Raw genomic sequence first — 15,999 nt, 5'->3', positions numbered from 1 at the left:
GCCCGCTGCATTTCCCAGCTGTGCCCGGGCTGTGGCTGGCAACCAACCCCATCTGCATGGCAATGGAGCAGCTCCGGGGCTGGGGCTGGGTTCGACCATCGCGGGGCCACCGGGGCTGTCTTCCCCAGCAGACAGGGCCACTGGGATGCCTGGATCCCGAGGGGGGCACAGCCAGCCGGCAGCCCAACGGGGTTCTCGCAAGAACGTGACAGAAGGGACGAGCCCGAGCAGCAGTTCCCAGAACCGGTGTTTGGCTTGGCAGCCCGAAGCTCCGTGCCTCACCCTCCAGACGCCCGGCTCCAAGGGCGAATAGCTGGATGTCTAAAAGCAGGCCTGGCAGCAGGGCTGCGATCTGCCTGGGCACAGGGCAGCCCCCAGGGGCCAGCCAATGCCCCCACACTGCATTCCTGCCCTGCTGCTGCCAGGCTGAGCTTTCCCAATGGCCGCCTCACTCGGGCACCCTGCTGCTCAAAGCCCGGGCTGGGGGGAACAATGGCAGCTGCTCTTTAACTTCTTTCCCCTGGTTTCCCACTCCCCAAAGCTGGGAAGGACCCATCCCACCCCACCCCATCCCATCTGCAGGGCCAGCACAGCTTCTACAAGCCTCTTGTGCTCACAGCGCAGGGAACAGCTCCTCAGGAGCTCGGGCTCTGCTGGAGCCGCTCAGGCCAGCCCCAGGAGGAGCCAGGTGGGACAGGGCGGCCGCAGCAGCAGGGTCCCACCTTGTCATGGGACCCGAGGGATGCTGTGTGGTGTGCACAGCTTCCCCCACCTCCACCCGGAGCTGAGCTGCACAGCACGTCTCTCAAAACCTTTATTGTCAGCAAATAACAAAAGTCAGCCCTGCCGCAGCGCAGGGAGCCTGGCGAGAGCGGGGTGCTGGCACCCACTGCCCCAGCCCCCTCCCTGCTCTCCTGGGCAGCAGCAGGGCTGAGTGTGCACGGGGGGACAGGTGAGAGGGGGGCACGTGTCATTCTCCAAAGCGAGGAGCACATTTACAACTGATTATAAATAAACAACAACAATGAGAAACCTCCAGCTCTGGGAAGCAGGGGTGGTCCTGCTGCCCAGACCACCAGCCCAATGCGCTCTGTCCTCCAAAGGTGGGGAGAGGAGAGCCCCCTCCACCAGGGCTGCAGCTGCCAGGTGCCCCCTGGCACAGGCTGTGCCTCCAGGGGGATCAGGCTGGGGGGCACCAACCTAAACCAGCCCGCAGAGCAGGCTGGGGCACCTGCCTGGGTGCACCTACAGGGATTCAAAGACAGGAATGTAGGGAGCTGCCAGACCTAACAGTGGACAGGGTCAGCTGTGGGACCCAGGGACAGTGAGAGCCAAGGCACAGAACCTGGGAAGGGCCAGGAGAAGGGCAGTGCTGCCAGGTGTCACACATCTCCAGCAGCTGGTGAGGAAGAGGGCTGGGCACTCTCACCCCAACCCCAAGCACTGAGGGACAGCCTGGAGCACCCTCCCACGGTGGGATTCCTGCCTCCATCCTCAGCCCTTTGGGTGCCACCTGCCATCCCTTGCCCACAGGGACATCCCCACGCCTGCTCTGCTGCCTCCCACACCCGGGGGGCTGGTGGGAGGGCTGGGGAGGGCAGAGCGCATTGGGAACCACCAGAGATACCTTCTACCTTAGCCTTAAAACACTGAAGCTTATATTAGAGACCATGATAATAACCCAGGGGCAGAGCTGTCCTGCCCGGAGTAGAGAAAGCAGAGAGGGCACAGCTCTGTGGCCAGCCTGGTGAGGGTCTGCTCGGGCTGGAGCAGGAGGTTAGTACAGGAGGGGCACAGAGCGGGCGGGCGGGCAGGAACGCTGCCTAGGGCTGGTTCTTCGCCTCAGGGTCTTTGTCGTAGATGTAGCTTCCCACAGCTCCGGTGTTGACACCTGCACAGGGTAAGAAACGGGAGGGTGAGGACACAGGCGGGAAGGTGGCATGCTCCAGGGAGGTGTCCCTCTGAGCATCGACAGTGGCAGCCCAGGCAGGGCACATGCCCTGCTCTGGGTCCCTCCCTTGTGCTCCCAGGCTCTCACTCACCCTTTGGGCCGAAGAGGATCCCGTAGCAGGGCTTGTGGCAGTACGGCTGTCCATCGTGCTGTGCGGAGCAGAGAGAAAAACCTGTCACCAGGCCTGGGGGCCAGGGAAAATCCAGTCCCCAGGGCGTGTCCACCTGGCTGGACACCTCTCTTGCTCTTCCCCTGCAGACACCTCAACAACCCCAGCACTTCCTCAGGCTGAGGGGCTGCTCCTCCCAGGCCTGCCCTCCAGCAAAGGCAGTGGGTGCCATCGGGATGGCCTGGGTCATCTCAGCCATGCCCCGCTGGCATCCCCAGGCAGGCCAGGGTTCTGAGGCTGGCGCCCCCTTACCTCGGCGTGTCCCCCCGGGGTCAGCGTCTTGCTGCAGCGCTCACAGCGTAGGCAGGGACGGTGCCAGTCCTTCCCCAGTGAAGTCACCTTCTCAGCTGGAGGACAAGGAGGAAGGGTCACACCAGCCCCCTTCAATACGCTGAGGGGAAGCATTCCCCATGGGGGTATCACAAAATCCCAGCAGAGCCCTCAGGATCTCCAGCCTCCCACATCCCTCCCACCCCTCTGGTGCCTCGAGGGTGACAGGGGATGGCTGAGGACAGCTATCACCACAAGGGAGGTGACACAGCAGGGGATACAATGCAGATAAAGCCCTTCGCCCAGGAGTATATCCAAGAGGACCCATCCCTGAAGGCCCTCTGTACCTACAATCCCTTCTCTGATCCAAACCCCACTCCCAGCCTCTCTGCATGCCCCAGGGTTCCTGCACAGAGCCCAGCCCCATGGGCTCATGCCACCCTGCAGGGCCATGCCTCCCTGAGGTAAGCACGCACTGCCCACTTGCCACCTTACCAAAGTAGACCCTCTTGCCACAGCGCGGGCACATGTTGGGCTCCCCGGTGAAGGTGGTGACACTGGAGGCTGGAAGAGAAGAGGACACATGCTGGGCAAGTGGGGGGACATCTCAGCCAGGACACACCGGGGTGGGGGGGACCCCACACACAAACCCTGCAGCCCACACCGTCACCAAACACAGTGGCTCTGCACTGGCTGCCCAGCATGGCAAAGGGCCAAGCTGCCTGTCCTGCCCTGCCCCTCACCTTTGCTGGGTCCCTTGGGAGGTGCAGCATTCACCTTCCTCTCCTCCACCTTCACTGGGTGCTCGATGGGTCCTGGAGCAGTCTGCCCCTCGATCTGTGGCTTGTCGTAGATGTAAGAGCCGGCCCCGCCGATGTTCACACCTGCAGAGGGGCACAGAGAGGCCTGGGAGCCCTTGGGGTCTCCATCGTCCCCCCAGCCCCCTGTCCCTCCTCCCCCAGCCCTGCTGAGTCAGGGGCCACTGCTGCACTCCAGCCCTGGCTTGCTTTATCCTGACCCAAGCTTTCTCCAGCCACATCTGGGATAGGAGACTAACTCCACCTTCTGTTTGAATGGGAATTTGTTTTTTTAAATGTTAAAAAAAAAAAAAGGGCAGCTGTCAGAATAGATTCCTTCCTCCCTCCTTCCTTCCCTCCAGCAGCTCTTCTCTCCCTCTGCATAAGCAGACAGCAGGCCTAGGACTGCAATTTCCTGGCTTGATGCTCAGCTCATGCTAGCCTGGCTTCTGGGATGTTGGGGGGCCACCAGTGAGGGGAGCCGGCCCCTCCTGCAGCCCCAAGCACAGCACCACAGGCAGCGGGGACACGGACATACCTTTGGGGCCGAACAGTGTGGCATAACAGGGCTTGTGGCAGAAGGGCTTCCCATCGTGCTGGGGAGAGAGGGCAGTGTTAGGATGCTGAGCGGTGGCCATGGTTCCCTCAGCAGCACCTTCATCCTCTGGCATTCAGAGACCACCGTGGCCGTGCCGGCACCCTAAAATGCACCCAGTTTTGGGTCTGCAGCACCAGCCTAACCCAGCCTGAGCACTCACTCGGGGGTTACGCCTGCATCAAGCACTCGGGCTGCTGGGCACAGGTCGTGCCCCGGGGCTGGAGCACCAGTGGCCACGGCCAGCAAGGCATGGCCTCAGCCCTCAGCACGCTGTGCACAGCCGGGCCACTCGCAGTGCTCAGAGCACCGTGGGAGCTCAGCTTCGCCTTTCCCTCACCTTGGCCCAAGATCAGAGGCCCTGCACGGGCTCTGGTCCAGCCCAGCTGCTATCGACCCCACTATCGTCTGGGGTGATTATCACAGGAAGGCAGGAGACAGGCGATAAGCCCCAGAACTCCCCGTTTCTCATGGGCCAGCTGGAACCCAGTCCAAGAGAAAAGAAAGAGTGTTTGTGGCTGGAGCAGGGGCCCAGCAGGGCTGCCAAACACACTGCCCTGGGTAGAAAACCCACTGGGAGCCCGTGCTCAGGCAGGATCCCACCCACCCCATTGTCTGCTCGGCCCCTCTCTGCACCTCAGCCCTGCTCCTGCCCTCCATCCCTCTGCTGCAAGGCAAGGACTCCTTGCCCACGAAGGGCAGGCAGGGTGGCAGATGAGCAGAGGTGCCGTGCCAAAAGCGAGGGCCAGCACAGCCGGAGGTAAGGCTGAGGGAGGGAGGGAGAAGATTCTGGGCTGGCCAAAGGCAGCTGCAAAATATTGCAAGGCATAATTATGAGCGTGCTCACAGTGTTGCCATGCCAGAGGGGAGAGTAAACATTTAACTGGTCTCCCCGCGACACCTTTCCAACCTAGCCTCCTCAAAAGGAGGGAGAAAAAGCAGGGAAGGGCCAAATCTGCTGTCGGCAGAGTCCGTGGGGCTTGGCTGCCATCCCCTATGGGAACAGAATCCAACCTTATATGGAGAAGCAGCAAATCTTCTGGGCTTAACCCGGTCTGTAGCACAGATCCACCTCACTGGCAGGACAGGCCCCACTTCCCCACGGGCTGGGGGCCACCAGCACGGCTGTCCCTGCTGGTGCCCAGCTGTGCTGCCTGCTAGAGCCAAGCTAAGGAGCTGGTGACACTGTGGAATGACAGGTGCTGTGCAACCCCCGGCGCCGCGTGTCATGCAGGGACACTGCACAGGAGAAATGCAGTTGCTCCTAAGCCTGAGCAGCTGCAACCAGCAGCACGGCGCCTTCACACTCCCAAGTGCAGGGAGGGGCAGTGGCACCACGCTCCAGCAAAAGCTCTGAGGCACGGAGAGCATCGGCGAGCTCTCGCTGCCGTGGCAAGCCCGGCATTCCCTGTTTGGGATGGTTTCAGCCACAGGTCAGTGCAGGCTCTCAGCACACACAAAGCCTGGGCATTGCCCAAACAAGTCTGCCCCGTGCATGGAGCTTCAAGTGCTTACCGGGGCATGCCAAGCCCCACCACAGCTGCCTGGGAGCCCAGGGTGACAGAGCAGGGTTACCACATGTGGTGCCAGCACCACTCTGTGGCTTGCCCAGGGCTGTGCACCAGAGCAGCCTGAGTTGCAGCAGCAGCGTTGGAAGCCACAGTGTGTTCTCCTGGGCTCAGCAGGGACAGCGCCTCCACATGGCGTCAGATATCTGCCCCAGCCCTGGCTTTGGGATTTTATCCCACCAGGCCCCCCCGAGTGCCAGCACAGCTCCCGCCCTGCCCGCCCTGGCAGCTCTTACCTCGGCATGCCCACCCGGGGTCAGGGTCTTGTTGCAGCGCTCACACTTCAGGCAGAACTTGTGCCAGTCCTTGCCCAGGGAAGACACCTTCTCAGCTGCAGGGGACACGAGAGAGGGGTGAGCCACTGCCCAGCACCCGCTGAAGCCCCGGGGGAAGCCAGGCTGTGGGAACCGGGGGGGGCTGTGCCGGAGAGGGGCTGCACTCACTCAAGAGGGGCTGCTCACACTGTGCACGTCAGCCACGCTGCAGGAAACAGGAGCCACTGTGCTGCAGGCCCCAGGACCCTGCAGCCCCGTGGGACGTGGGCACAACCCCCCCAGTCTCTGTATGAAGAAGATTAACCCTGTCCCAGCTGGAAGCAGGACACCACCCAGCTGCCGTCCCACAGCCGCGCTTTCCCACGCGCCAGTCCAGCAACAGTAGCTTTTTCTTTCCTACTCCCCGTGTCTATTTTTACCCACCACATTACCCGGGATGACTTCACTCCCATTCAAATATTTGGCGTTTCCATGCCCACCCCGCCCTTGCAGTCACAGTCCCCCCACGCACACTCAGCCTCTCCCCGGGGAGCCTCAGCCGCAGCTCCAGAGATGCTCCCAGGAGGAGAGGATGGCAGACGGCCTCCACTGCCACGCAGGATGGACTTGTGGCCTGGAAAACACCTGTCCCCATGCCCCCAGCCCGGGAACAGGCACCACATGCGGATGGGTGCACGGCCACCGTCCTTGCATGGCCACGAACCTGCCGAGCAACTCGCTGCCAGCGCTGAAAACAGTGTCAAAACACCAGCGGACAAATTCAGGGAAGGCAAATGCTTTGAGATTGGTTGTATGAATACAAATACAATCCTTCCATCTGGCCCTGAGCTGTAGATCTCCAGGAGCACCCTGGGAGGCAGCACAGGCTGCCAGCGCTCCTCTTGCATCCCCAGCCTTGCACCACCCCTTCTCCCTCCCAGCTCCTGGGCGGTCGCGGGCTGCCTTGTGCCCCCCACGGATTCCTGCTGGCCCTCCCTCTGCCCTGCACATGTGCAGAGACAGCTGGAAAACAATGTGAGCCCGTTAAAGCCACCGTAAAACTAAATCAGGAGAGCCAAATAAAATATTTAACAAGCAAATAAAGTGCAACCAGAGCTGGCTGCACTCCATGAGAAGAGCTCCTCCGCGATGTCGGGTTTCCCCCTGAGGACCTCAACAAATGTCACCTGTTTCCATCCAGTCGAGATGGGGGTCCAGAGCTCCCCAAAGGGCAGGTCCTGGCTTCTAGAGCCACCCTCCTCCCAAGGCAAACAGCTGCATCCGGGGCACGTCACAAGGCCAAGATAAGCTGAAACAATGCCATCATCACCCAGAAATTCCATCCCAGTGCAAAGCCGGTGGTGGGAGGGAGGGGCAGTGTGATGGGGCAGAGCCAGAGCCATTGTACCACAGGGAACTCCCAAAAGCACCCCTAAGCAAGCACACGGGAGATGGACTCTGGGGACTTGCATCAGTTGGAAGAAACTCCAAATCCACCTTCTGCTGATGACACGCAGGCTGTTGAACCAAACCCAGGCAGGAGCAGAGTGCATAGTGAAGGAATGGCCCACCAGAGCCTGGGATCCGGCCTGCCTGCCCAAAGTTGCCAGGGCTAATCCCTGCTGGCTCCAAGCCCAGGGGCTCAAGAGGGCCCGAGCCTCCCCAGCCCCACACAGAAGGTAGGACATGAGGAAGAGGCCAGAGCTGCCCTCCTTTTCCTCTGTAGCCTTCATCTGCCTCTGGGAGCGGAGAATCAGCTGCAGGGTGAATAGCCCCCAGGCCCCCCAGACCCAGGGATTCTCCAAAACTAAGGGAATACGGAGGTCCCAGCATCCCGCTGCCCTGGGGCCATTGCAGGAGCTCGGCATCCTCCCAGCCCTCCCTCCAGGAAGGTTCCTCCCCGGGGTGACCAGGGAGGGAAACCGAGCGTGATGGGCTGAAAGCCGAGCCAGGGGCTCGGGGCCAAAGAACCACTCGGCTTTGTCACAGTGGATGCACACACGGCCAGCCCGAGCTCCCCCCCTGCCCCGGCCCAGCGCCGCCACGGCCACGGCTACAAAGAAGGAGGAAGCTCCCGGCGGATGTTTTCCAGAGGCCATGGCAATTATAGCTGGCCACAGCCCCCACCAGCTCCTTCCTGCTCCCGCGATACAAAACGCTCCCCCAGTGAGTGACCCCACCCCAAAAATAATATTTCAGCAGATGGAATATTTCAGCCAGACCCTGGCTCCTCCCTGCCAGATGTACCCCCCCGCCGATGCATCCCTGAGCCACGCAGAGCAAGAGGGATCTCCGGGCACGCACAGCCCGTGGCAGGGGACGGGGCGGGAGGGAGCACTCGGAGCACCGGGACAGCCCGGGAACCACGGGAGCTCCCTCGCCTCCAGATGGAAATGCCGCCCAGAAGGCGGCCGGGCATCCTCTGCCTGCAAACAAGGATTCCCGGGGGATGCACCCGGGACCGGCACAGCCGGGATGGCTTTGCAGAAGGCATTGTTTGCAGCGAGCAGAGGAAGCCGCTTGGAGCCACCCCGGCCCATTTCCAGGGCAGCAGCCTGCGGCCACACCATCCCATAAATCAGTGCGGAGGGAAGGGACCAGCGCCCAGATTTCCTGTCACTCGGCCACAGCTGCTCTGCTGTTGCATCAGCTCCAGAGGAAAAGGCTCTGGCCACATCCTCCTGCCGCCGGGGGAGCCCCGGGGGTCACCCAGCATCGGCGTGCGGGAGCAGCCGGGGCCGGCAGCGCGGGCTCGCAGCGCGGCTCGGCACAGAGCAGACGTGTCACTGCCGCCAGCCCTGCCACCAAAGCCGAGCCCCGTGCAGACGTGTCACTGCCGCCAGCCCTGCCACCAAAGCCGAGCCCCGTGCAGACGTGTCACTGCCGCCAGCCCTGCCACCAAAGCCGAGCCCCGTGCAGACGTGTCACTGCCGCCAGCCCTGCCACCAAAGCCGAGCCCCGTGCCCTCCCGGCGGACATCGCCCGCACACATCCTGCTCTGGCCCCCGAATTCCTCCTCACACACTCGGCCCTGCAGCCAGCCCAACTTAAACCAGCTGGGCAGCACCCCCTGGAAGGGCAGGGTTAAGGGTGCTTCACTGCAGGAATTTGGGCTCTACCACATGTGTGTGGCTCAGGGGTTTCTCATCCCTGGGGTGCCCACGGATGAGAAACCTCTCCCCAGAGGAAACAGCCCCGAGGAAAGGTTGAGGCACAGCCGCAGGACATAGCTGTGGGGTGGGTTTGCTCCGTGCAGGGGATGCAGCCCACATTGCCGAGGGACGCCAGAGGCCAGGAGCAGGCAGGCAGCTGAGGCGGTGCCAAGGCAGATTGATCCCATGGCTCCACAGCAGCCCCGCCCCAGAGACAACGCAGCTCAGCCCTTAATTACCCGCCGTGCCCAGACAGAGCAGCTGGCACAGGCCAGAGGTGGGCGCATCTTCTCGGGATGGGAAGAGAGCATCCCTCCTCCCAGTTTCTGTGCTGCCGGCCGCACCGAGCCAGCCCCAGGCCCTCGTACAGGTATTTCCACCGCCTGACGTCAGTGCTGCTCCCAGGCGGAGGCTTATTCAGCAAAGGAGCCATAACTGCAGCTGCGTCTCTGCAAAGGGCTGTGCCCCATCCGTGCTACCAGAGCCCTGGCAGGGTACGGGGAAGGGCTGACAAAGCCCAGTCTGGCAGTAAGGATGCCAAATCCCCACAGGGATCCAGAGACAGGCATCCCTGGCAGAGAGGGATGCTGTCAGACTGATTGTAGATTCACTTCAGAGCAGTTGCAGACACAAAGGAATGAAGAAAGAAAAGTGCAAGGAGAAGGAGCCTGGTAAACGGCTGGAAACAAAGCCAAGAGCCATGAGCCAGCAGCCTCATCTCCTCCCCAGTTCCTCACAAAGTGGCCAAGAGATGGAAAAGGTGGAAGGACAGGTTGAGGATTTCCTGCCCTTGCCATGCCGGGCCATATCCCAGCACACTGCCCTGCCCAGTGTCTGCACTGCCTTCCCGTGCCCCTCAGCCCATCCCCAGCCCTGCCCTCCTCAGGCACAGCTCCTCTCCCCCATCCCACAGCCGCTGCTGATGCTTACACCGCACCCTGATTTGTGGCCAAACATATATTTAGCTCTCCTGCAGCAAGGCAAGGGAAGGCAGCCCTCCAGCTTGCTGGGCTCCCTCCAAGTGTGCAACAAAGCCAGCTCAGTACAGCCTTGCTGCAGAGTGCAGCCAGGGGGAAGAGGGAATATCCTGGGGGGGCTCCCACTTCCAGCCAAGGGGAGGAACAAGGTCTTCCCTGGGGTCCAAGCACCCAGGTGCAAGAGAAGGTTGTTCAGCTTCCAGCCACAGCACTGGAAATGCTCGAACCAAATGTTCAATTTGGTGCACAGCACTGCTCCCATCCAGCCTGCTGCTCCCTGCCTCTCCTCTGACAGAGCCTCACCTACTGCAGGCACTTCCCTGGCCAGGAGCATCCAGTCTCCCGCTCTGGTTGGCAGGGCAGCCTCCAGCAAGTCCCTCGCTGTTTTCCACAGAGCTTCATCAAGCAGCATGTGAATGGGACGCGTTTGAGGTTGGACAGCTTGGCTGTGTCTGTGCTGGGAGAGGATCAGCGGTGTTTCCAGCCAGGCACTGGGTCCAGCTAGGGCTGAGCCCAAGGAATCTGCTGCTTTCCATACAGCCCTGCATGTGAGGCATGGCAGGCAGGACCCCAGGGTGGGCAGGGGATGCAGCCCACACTGCCAAGGACATCACCATAAAAATTGGAGGCCCACCTGCAGCCCTCCCTTCGCTCACCACACAGCCAGGAGCAGAGCGGCCACTGAGAGCCAGGCACAGGCAAACACACACCAAACCATTCCCTGGTTGGTTCAGAGCACAGTGTTCCTTCCCTCTGCACATTGAGATGTCATTTCTGGCAGGCAGGGAGAATAAGACAGTTTCCTGGCCCGTTTCAGCAAGATCAGGATTCTGGGACATGCTGGAGCAGCCAAGCTTGTCAAAGCACCCTTCCTGTCTCATGGCTCCTCACCTCCCCACCCTGCTGGCCCTCCATAGCTCCAGGCAGGGCTTGGCCCAGGGCTGAGGATGCTCAGGGGCTGCAGCACTGGGGTACCCCATGGTGGGACAGCTCTCCCCATCCTCATTCCAGGACCCATCTCCCACCATCACCTCCCTGGTAGCATCAGGGCCCTTGGCAATGTGTACCACCAAACCAGAAGTGGCACCACAGCTCATGCTCCAGGCTCTGTGTTTGATTGCAACACTGCTGTGACAGATTTTCCATTATTCCATTACTTCTTGCTTGGGTGTTCCTGCTCCGCCTTTCCCTCCCTTTCTTTTCCAGTCCCATCACCTCACTTCTCCCCATCCCTGTGCTCTTGGCAGGGACCAGAGGGAGGATGGGAACATGAGGATCTCTGTCTGCCAAGAAGGTGGGACACGAGTGCCGGACTCTATAATCCAGACACCAAACTGAGTCAACCAGGACCGGCCCTGGGTTTGCAGAGGGCTGTCTGCCAGCTCCAAGCCTCCAGCACCCACGGCCCCAGGAGCAGCACTGCTCCCCACTGCTGGCAATGCCAGCACCACACTGCCAGGAGACCCAGCAAAGCCCAGGACACAAGAGCAAGGGGACCCAGCCCTCAAACCGCCCTGTTCTGCACTCCCACAAACTATTTTCTGCAGCCCGTGCTTTTTTCCTGAGGTAAAAACTGATGCTCATCAGCCCATTATTCTTCAGCTTCCCACAGAGGCGTCCCTCCCATCGGCAGGGCTCTGCGTGGGGAGCGGGGAAGTGGAGCATCCTTAGTTACCATTCTGCAAGGTCCACTCACCCTCCCAGACCGGGGAGGAGGCACTTCCCAAGGAGCCCAGCCCACCCCGTGCCGGAGGGCCACGGCTGTGCCACCACGGCTGTGCTGCCACTGCACCGGCTGCGCCTGAAGAGCCGCTTCCTTTGTTAGGGAGGGCTGTAATGGAAATCCAGCCCTCCTGCCCCACCGTCTCTGCCTGGAGCCCAGCACACCAGTTACTTATTAATTGCAGAGTGCCTTCTGCAGCTTGAATTTCGCCGGGCGGCCCCGGCGGTGCCGTGCCCTGCAGGGAGAGCACCCCACACCTGGCTGCACCCCGTGTCCCCCTGCGCCCCAGCCTCCTCACGGAGGAGGTCTTCTCATGCCCGTGGCTCAGGCATCTGCTGCAGGCCCCTGGCAGCAGCTGGGCTTGGGCCTTCCTCGCTTCCCAGCTGGATGTGTCCGTGTCCTCAGTCCCCCTCTGGAATTCCACCGGCAAACCAACGCTGAAGAGCAGCTTTAAGCCTGGGGGGTACTGAGTGACTCGCACCTGCTTTCGTGACACCCCTTTCCAAACAAAGAGAGCAGCAGCCTCTCGCCAGCCCTCACACTCCCCAGCACGTGCAACCAGCTCCCCAAAACCACGCGTGCTTGCTGCATCCCTGGGGCTTGTGCCTGCCTCGTGCTTGGGATGGGAAAACAGGAAATCCCCTGCTGCCGCAATCCCCCGCTGTTCTGGGAAGAAAGGATGGGAGGCGGAAAGGCTTGGCCAGGGCTCCCGGTGACCCTGCAAAACTCATTTAAGGCTTAGCAATGTGCAAGGGAGGTGGGGAAGTGCGTGACTCTTTGGCTGCGGGAGACTTTGGTCCCTCCGGAGCTTCCTGCCCGAAGTGATAGCCTAAAGCCAGCCCCGAGCCCAGCCCGCTGCCACCTGCCAGCGCGGGACGGGAGCTGGGCCCCCACCCGCCGGCTGCTCCTCCAGTCAAACATTTACTTCATCCAGCCAACCTCCCAAAGCAGGAAAGTTAGTCCCAACCGTTCCTGGAAACAATGTCACAGACTTCAACCACCTTTCAAAAAAAAAAAAAAAAAAAAAAAAAAAAGGAAAAAAGCCAAAAAACTATTTTTATATTTCCCTGTGCTTTTTAAAGGAAAAAAGCTCATTCTGTAGCTCAGGAAACGCCCACATCCTCCTGACTGCGCAGGGAGGAGCCCATTGGATTTTTCCAGGGAGCATGAAGCAACAGGCATGCTGGAAATGAGTTTTCCATCGGTGCCCAGGAGTGCCGGCGCTGGGCAGCCGCTCCTGGTTGCGCGGGGCCGGGAACGGGAGCCGGCGGCATTTCTCACACATGACCCGCGGCTGCAATCCCAGGCATTCGGGCAGCCCGAGCTGCCAGCGCTCATTCAGCACAGCCACGGAGGCTCCCGAACAAGCGGGGCTTTATGAATCACCTCCCCGCTAAGATTCGGACCGGCCCAGGAATTCAGGGGCGACACCAAACCCCGGACGTGGAGCTCCCATCGCCTTCCCACCGAACCACGCGGCCCACCGGGAGGAAAGCCCGGGATCCGCATCCCGGAAAGACGGCTCAGAATTTGCATGGAGCTGTTACGCATTGAATAAACGGACTCAGGTTTATTCTTCCAGAGCCTGGGCGGTTCCCCAAGGAAAAGCTCAAGGCATCAACAGGGACATGCTGCAGCCTATCTCAGCTCTAAGCACAGAGAAGTTTTTTGCTCCTGTTTCAGCTCACCACCACCTCCTCTCCCCAAGTCTCTCTCAGGGGCAGCAGTGGCAGTATTCCCTGCGGGAAGGTGCGGGAAGGGGGCTGGCACTGCCAGGCACCTGCCTCCAGGGCAGGGAGGGGGAGCCGCAGAGCAGCAGGGACCGGGACAGGGACCACTGCCCCTACAGAAAACCTCCCAGAGAGAGAGCAGCTGGGGCAGGGAGTACAGTCCTGTTCTCCCCCAGACCACATCCTCAGGAGACTCACAAGTCCCACAGGACATGGGGAGGAAAAAGAGCACGGAGACTGCTGTGTGTTGGTGCTTCTTCTCCTGGCACAGCCTGGCCTCCTCCGGCAAGGCAGGGGTCTCTGAGCCCAGCCCAGCCCGGACCCCCCACACAGGGCGGGCTCATCCCTGGAGCGAGAGGAACTCTGCCCCCGGGTCAGTGCCCAGCTGGCTGGGGAGGCACTATTTTCTGCTTAAAAAGGAAAAGATTCATACAAAGAAAGACGTCCAAGGGGCCAAGCCCTTCCCACCCACGCACAAATAGGTTTGTTTAAAGGAGGAAGACAGCAAATTTCTATTTTCCCGTGTTTACTTGGAGATGGCCGGAAAAGAATGAAAGCACCAATGCCTCCAATGTTCAAACATCATCAGGACCCTTTGGTATTTCTCCACCAAACAAACACGCTGAGGCAGCAGGGGCTGGACCCTGGAGCAGCGGGGGGAGATGGGCAGGGAGGGCTGTAGGGAGGCAGCACCAGGCCAGCTGGACCCTGTGGTCAGCAGGGCCCCGGGGGCCGCTCGGACTGAAGTTCTGGATCCATCCCTGAGCCATCCTGAGCTCGCAGTGCAGGCCCAAGGGTGCTCACCCAGGGGGTCAGGTCAGTGCCAGGAAGGCTGCGGGCTGGGCAGCTCCTCCGGGAGCATCACGGGGGCACCAAGGCCGAGGATCAGCCGCTGCTCCCAGCTCCCTGCGAGCCGGGCGGCGGCGCTCAGCCCGCGCTGCCTGACAGGAGACACGCCAGCGCCGCTTCCCAGAGATCCTGACCAGCCACAACCCCAAGCAGGGCCCTGGGAGACCTGCAGGGACTCGCCGCTGCCCTAACCCAGCCCAGGCGTGCTGAGTTCTGGATCTCCGAGCCCAGGAGCTGCCTTTGAAGAAGTCCCGTAGAAACCCCAAACCCTTAGTTAGCTCGCCCAGCTGGGAACAGCCCTCACGGGGCTGGCTGAGAGGCGAGACAGGGAGGGGTGAATGGCACACCTGAGGCCAGGTTTGCAGGGAATCAAAGAAACCGGCTTCGAGAAGGTTTTGTTTGCACCTGCCACTGCCAACTTCCCCACCCCAAGAGCTCCTCTGAATCACGGGAGCCCCATCCCAGTACCGGCCGTGTCGAGTGGGCTGCGTTCCCCTGACCCAAGCCAGCAGTACCGGGGACAGGAGCCACCCCACTTTCAGTACCCCAGGTGCGGGCACACACCCCAGCCAGGGCTCCCCACCGCCTGCTTCCCCCCTCAGCCCAGCAAGCCCGGGATCGCCCCCACCCTCTGTGCCGCCTGCCCCAGGGCCAGCCGGCAGCAGCCCTCAGCACAGCCCGGGGATGCAGAGCGGAGGGGCCGCGGGGAGAAGGAGCCGCTGCCGGGCGGGTCTCCGGGTGACCCCGCGGGAGCTGCGGCGGAGCGGACACCGGGGCGATGCATCCCGGCGGGACAAAAGGGGATGCGCCGGGGCTCGGGGAAGGGGAAGGCAGGGATGAGCGCCAGTTGTGGGCTGGGGGACCGGTTTGAGGTCCCGGGGATGCGTCTCGGCGCGGGAAGGGGATGCGGGGCCGGGCCCCGGGGATGCGCTCACCGAAGTACACGGTCTTGTCGCACTTGGGGCACTTGGATGCCATGGCGGGAGAGCGGAGCCGAGCCGAGCCGTGCAGTGTCGAGCCGTGCTGTGATGTGCCGCGCCGTGCGCCCCGCTCCGCCCGGCCCCCGCCCACCGCCGCCCGGGGGGAGCCGGGGCGGGGCTGCCGCCGAGCGGCGGCCGGCTCGGTACGGCCCGGTACGGCCCGGCTCCAGCCCGGCGCAGCAGGTGCCCGGTCCCTGCGGCGGAGAGAACGCTCCCTGCCCTGTCTCCCATCCCCAAACACCAAAGTCGGGACGCGAGCGCTCCCGACTTCCCTTGCCTGGGAAAAAACCTCTATAATAAACAGGTTGTAGTTGAGCGACGCGACTTGTGGGTTTTTACCCAAAGAACCCCCGGCCGGGAGCCTCCCCGGCTGAGTCCGTCCAGCAGGCGCCCCCGGGACATGAGTGGGGGGTGGCGGTCCCGGCCAGACGCCGCAGAGGGGCTCGGGCATCTCCCATCCCCCGCGGGAGCGCGCAGCCCGTCCCCGCCCCAGCCCCGCTCGCTGCCCCGCTCCAGCGCCCGCATCCCGCGGCTCCCGGCGCCATTCCGCTCCGTTGCCATGGAAACTCCCATCTCAAAAACCCCTCCGGCTGCAAAGGGATGCTCAGGGAGCCGTGAAGCCGCGGCGAGGATACCCGAGGAGCCAGGATGCCATGGCGGGGCAGGGGAGCCCCTCTGTGCCCCGCGGCCGGGCTGTGGTGGGCGCAGGGCGGGGGGTGGCAGGGGTGGTGACAGGGGCGCAGGGCCCGTGGCCGGGGAGCTGCCGTGTTGGTAAACAGGACATCTGCCGCGCCGCCAGCGCAGCCCTGCATTATTCATCAGCCGGCAGCCTGGCTCTGCTCCGCCGCCATTGTCACAGAATTCCTTTCTCTGCCGGCAGCTGGTGCAGCTGCCAAGGGCCCGCCCGGCCCCGGCGCACGGGCAGCCTTGGGAAGGGAACCCGGGGCTCCGGGATGGGACAGGGTGACCCTGCCGGCGAGTACG

At 62.3% G+C, this 15,999-nt stretch overlaps 1 protein-coding gene across 1 annotated transcript; it reads right to left on the bottom strand.

Moving 5' to 3' along the window:
• Nucleotides 1-796: 796 nt before the first annotated feature.
• CRIP2 (cysteine rich protein 2) lies at nucleotides 797-15,062 on the bottom strand. Its single transcript, XM_085586903.1, has 8 exons — nucleotides 14,971-15,062; nucleotides 5,587-5,681; nucleotides 3,726-3,783; nucleotides 3,134-3,274; nucleotides 2,886-2,954; nucleotides 2,373-2,467; nucleotides 2,043-2,100; nucleotides 797-1,891 (listed from the first exon to the last, which is right to left on the bottom strand). Exons 1-8 carry the CDS (start codon nucleotides 15,011-15,013, stop codon nucleotides 1,824-1,826), a joined length of 627 nt encoding a protein of 208 aa, XP_085443029.1. The 5' UTR covers nucleotides 15,014-15,062; the 3' UTR covers nucleotides 797-1,823.
• Nucleotides 15,063-15,999: the final 937 nt, after the last annotated feature.

The sequence above is a fragment of the Lonchura striata genome, chromosome 8, assembly GCF_050655825.1.
Source record: "Lonchura striata isolate lonStrDom1 chromosome 8, ASM5065582v1, whole genome shotgun sequence".
Taxonomy (NCBI): Eukaryota; Metazoa; Chordata; class Aves; order Passeriformes; family Estrildidae; genus Lonchura; species Lonchura striata.
This window is presented reverse-complemented; position numbering and strand designations above follow the sequence as displayed.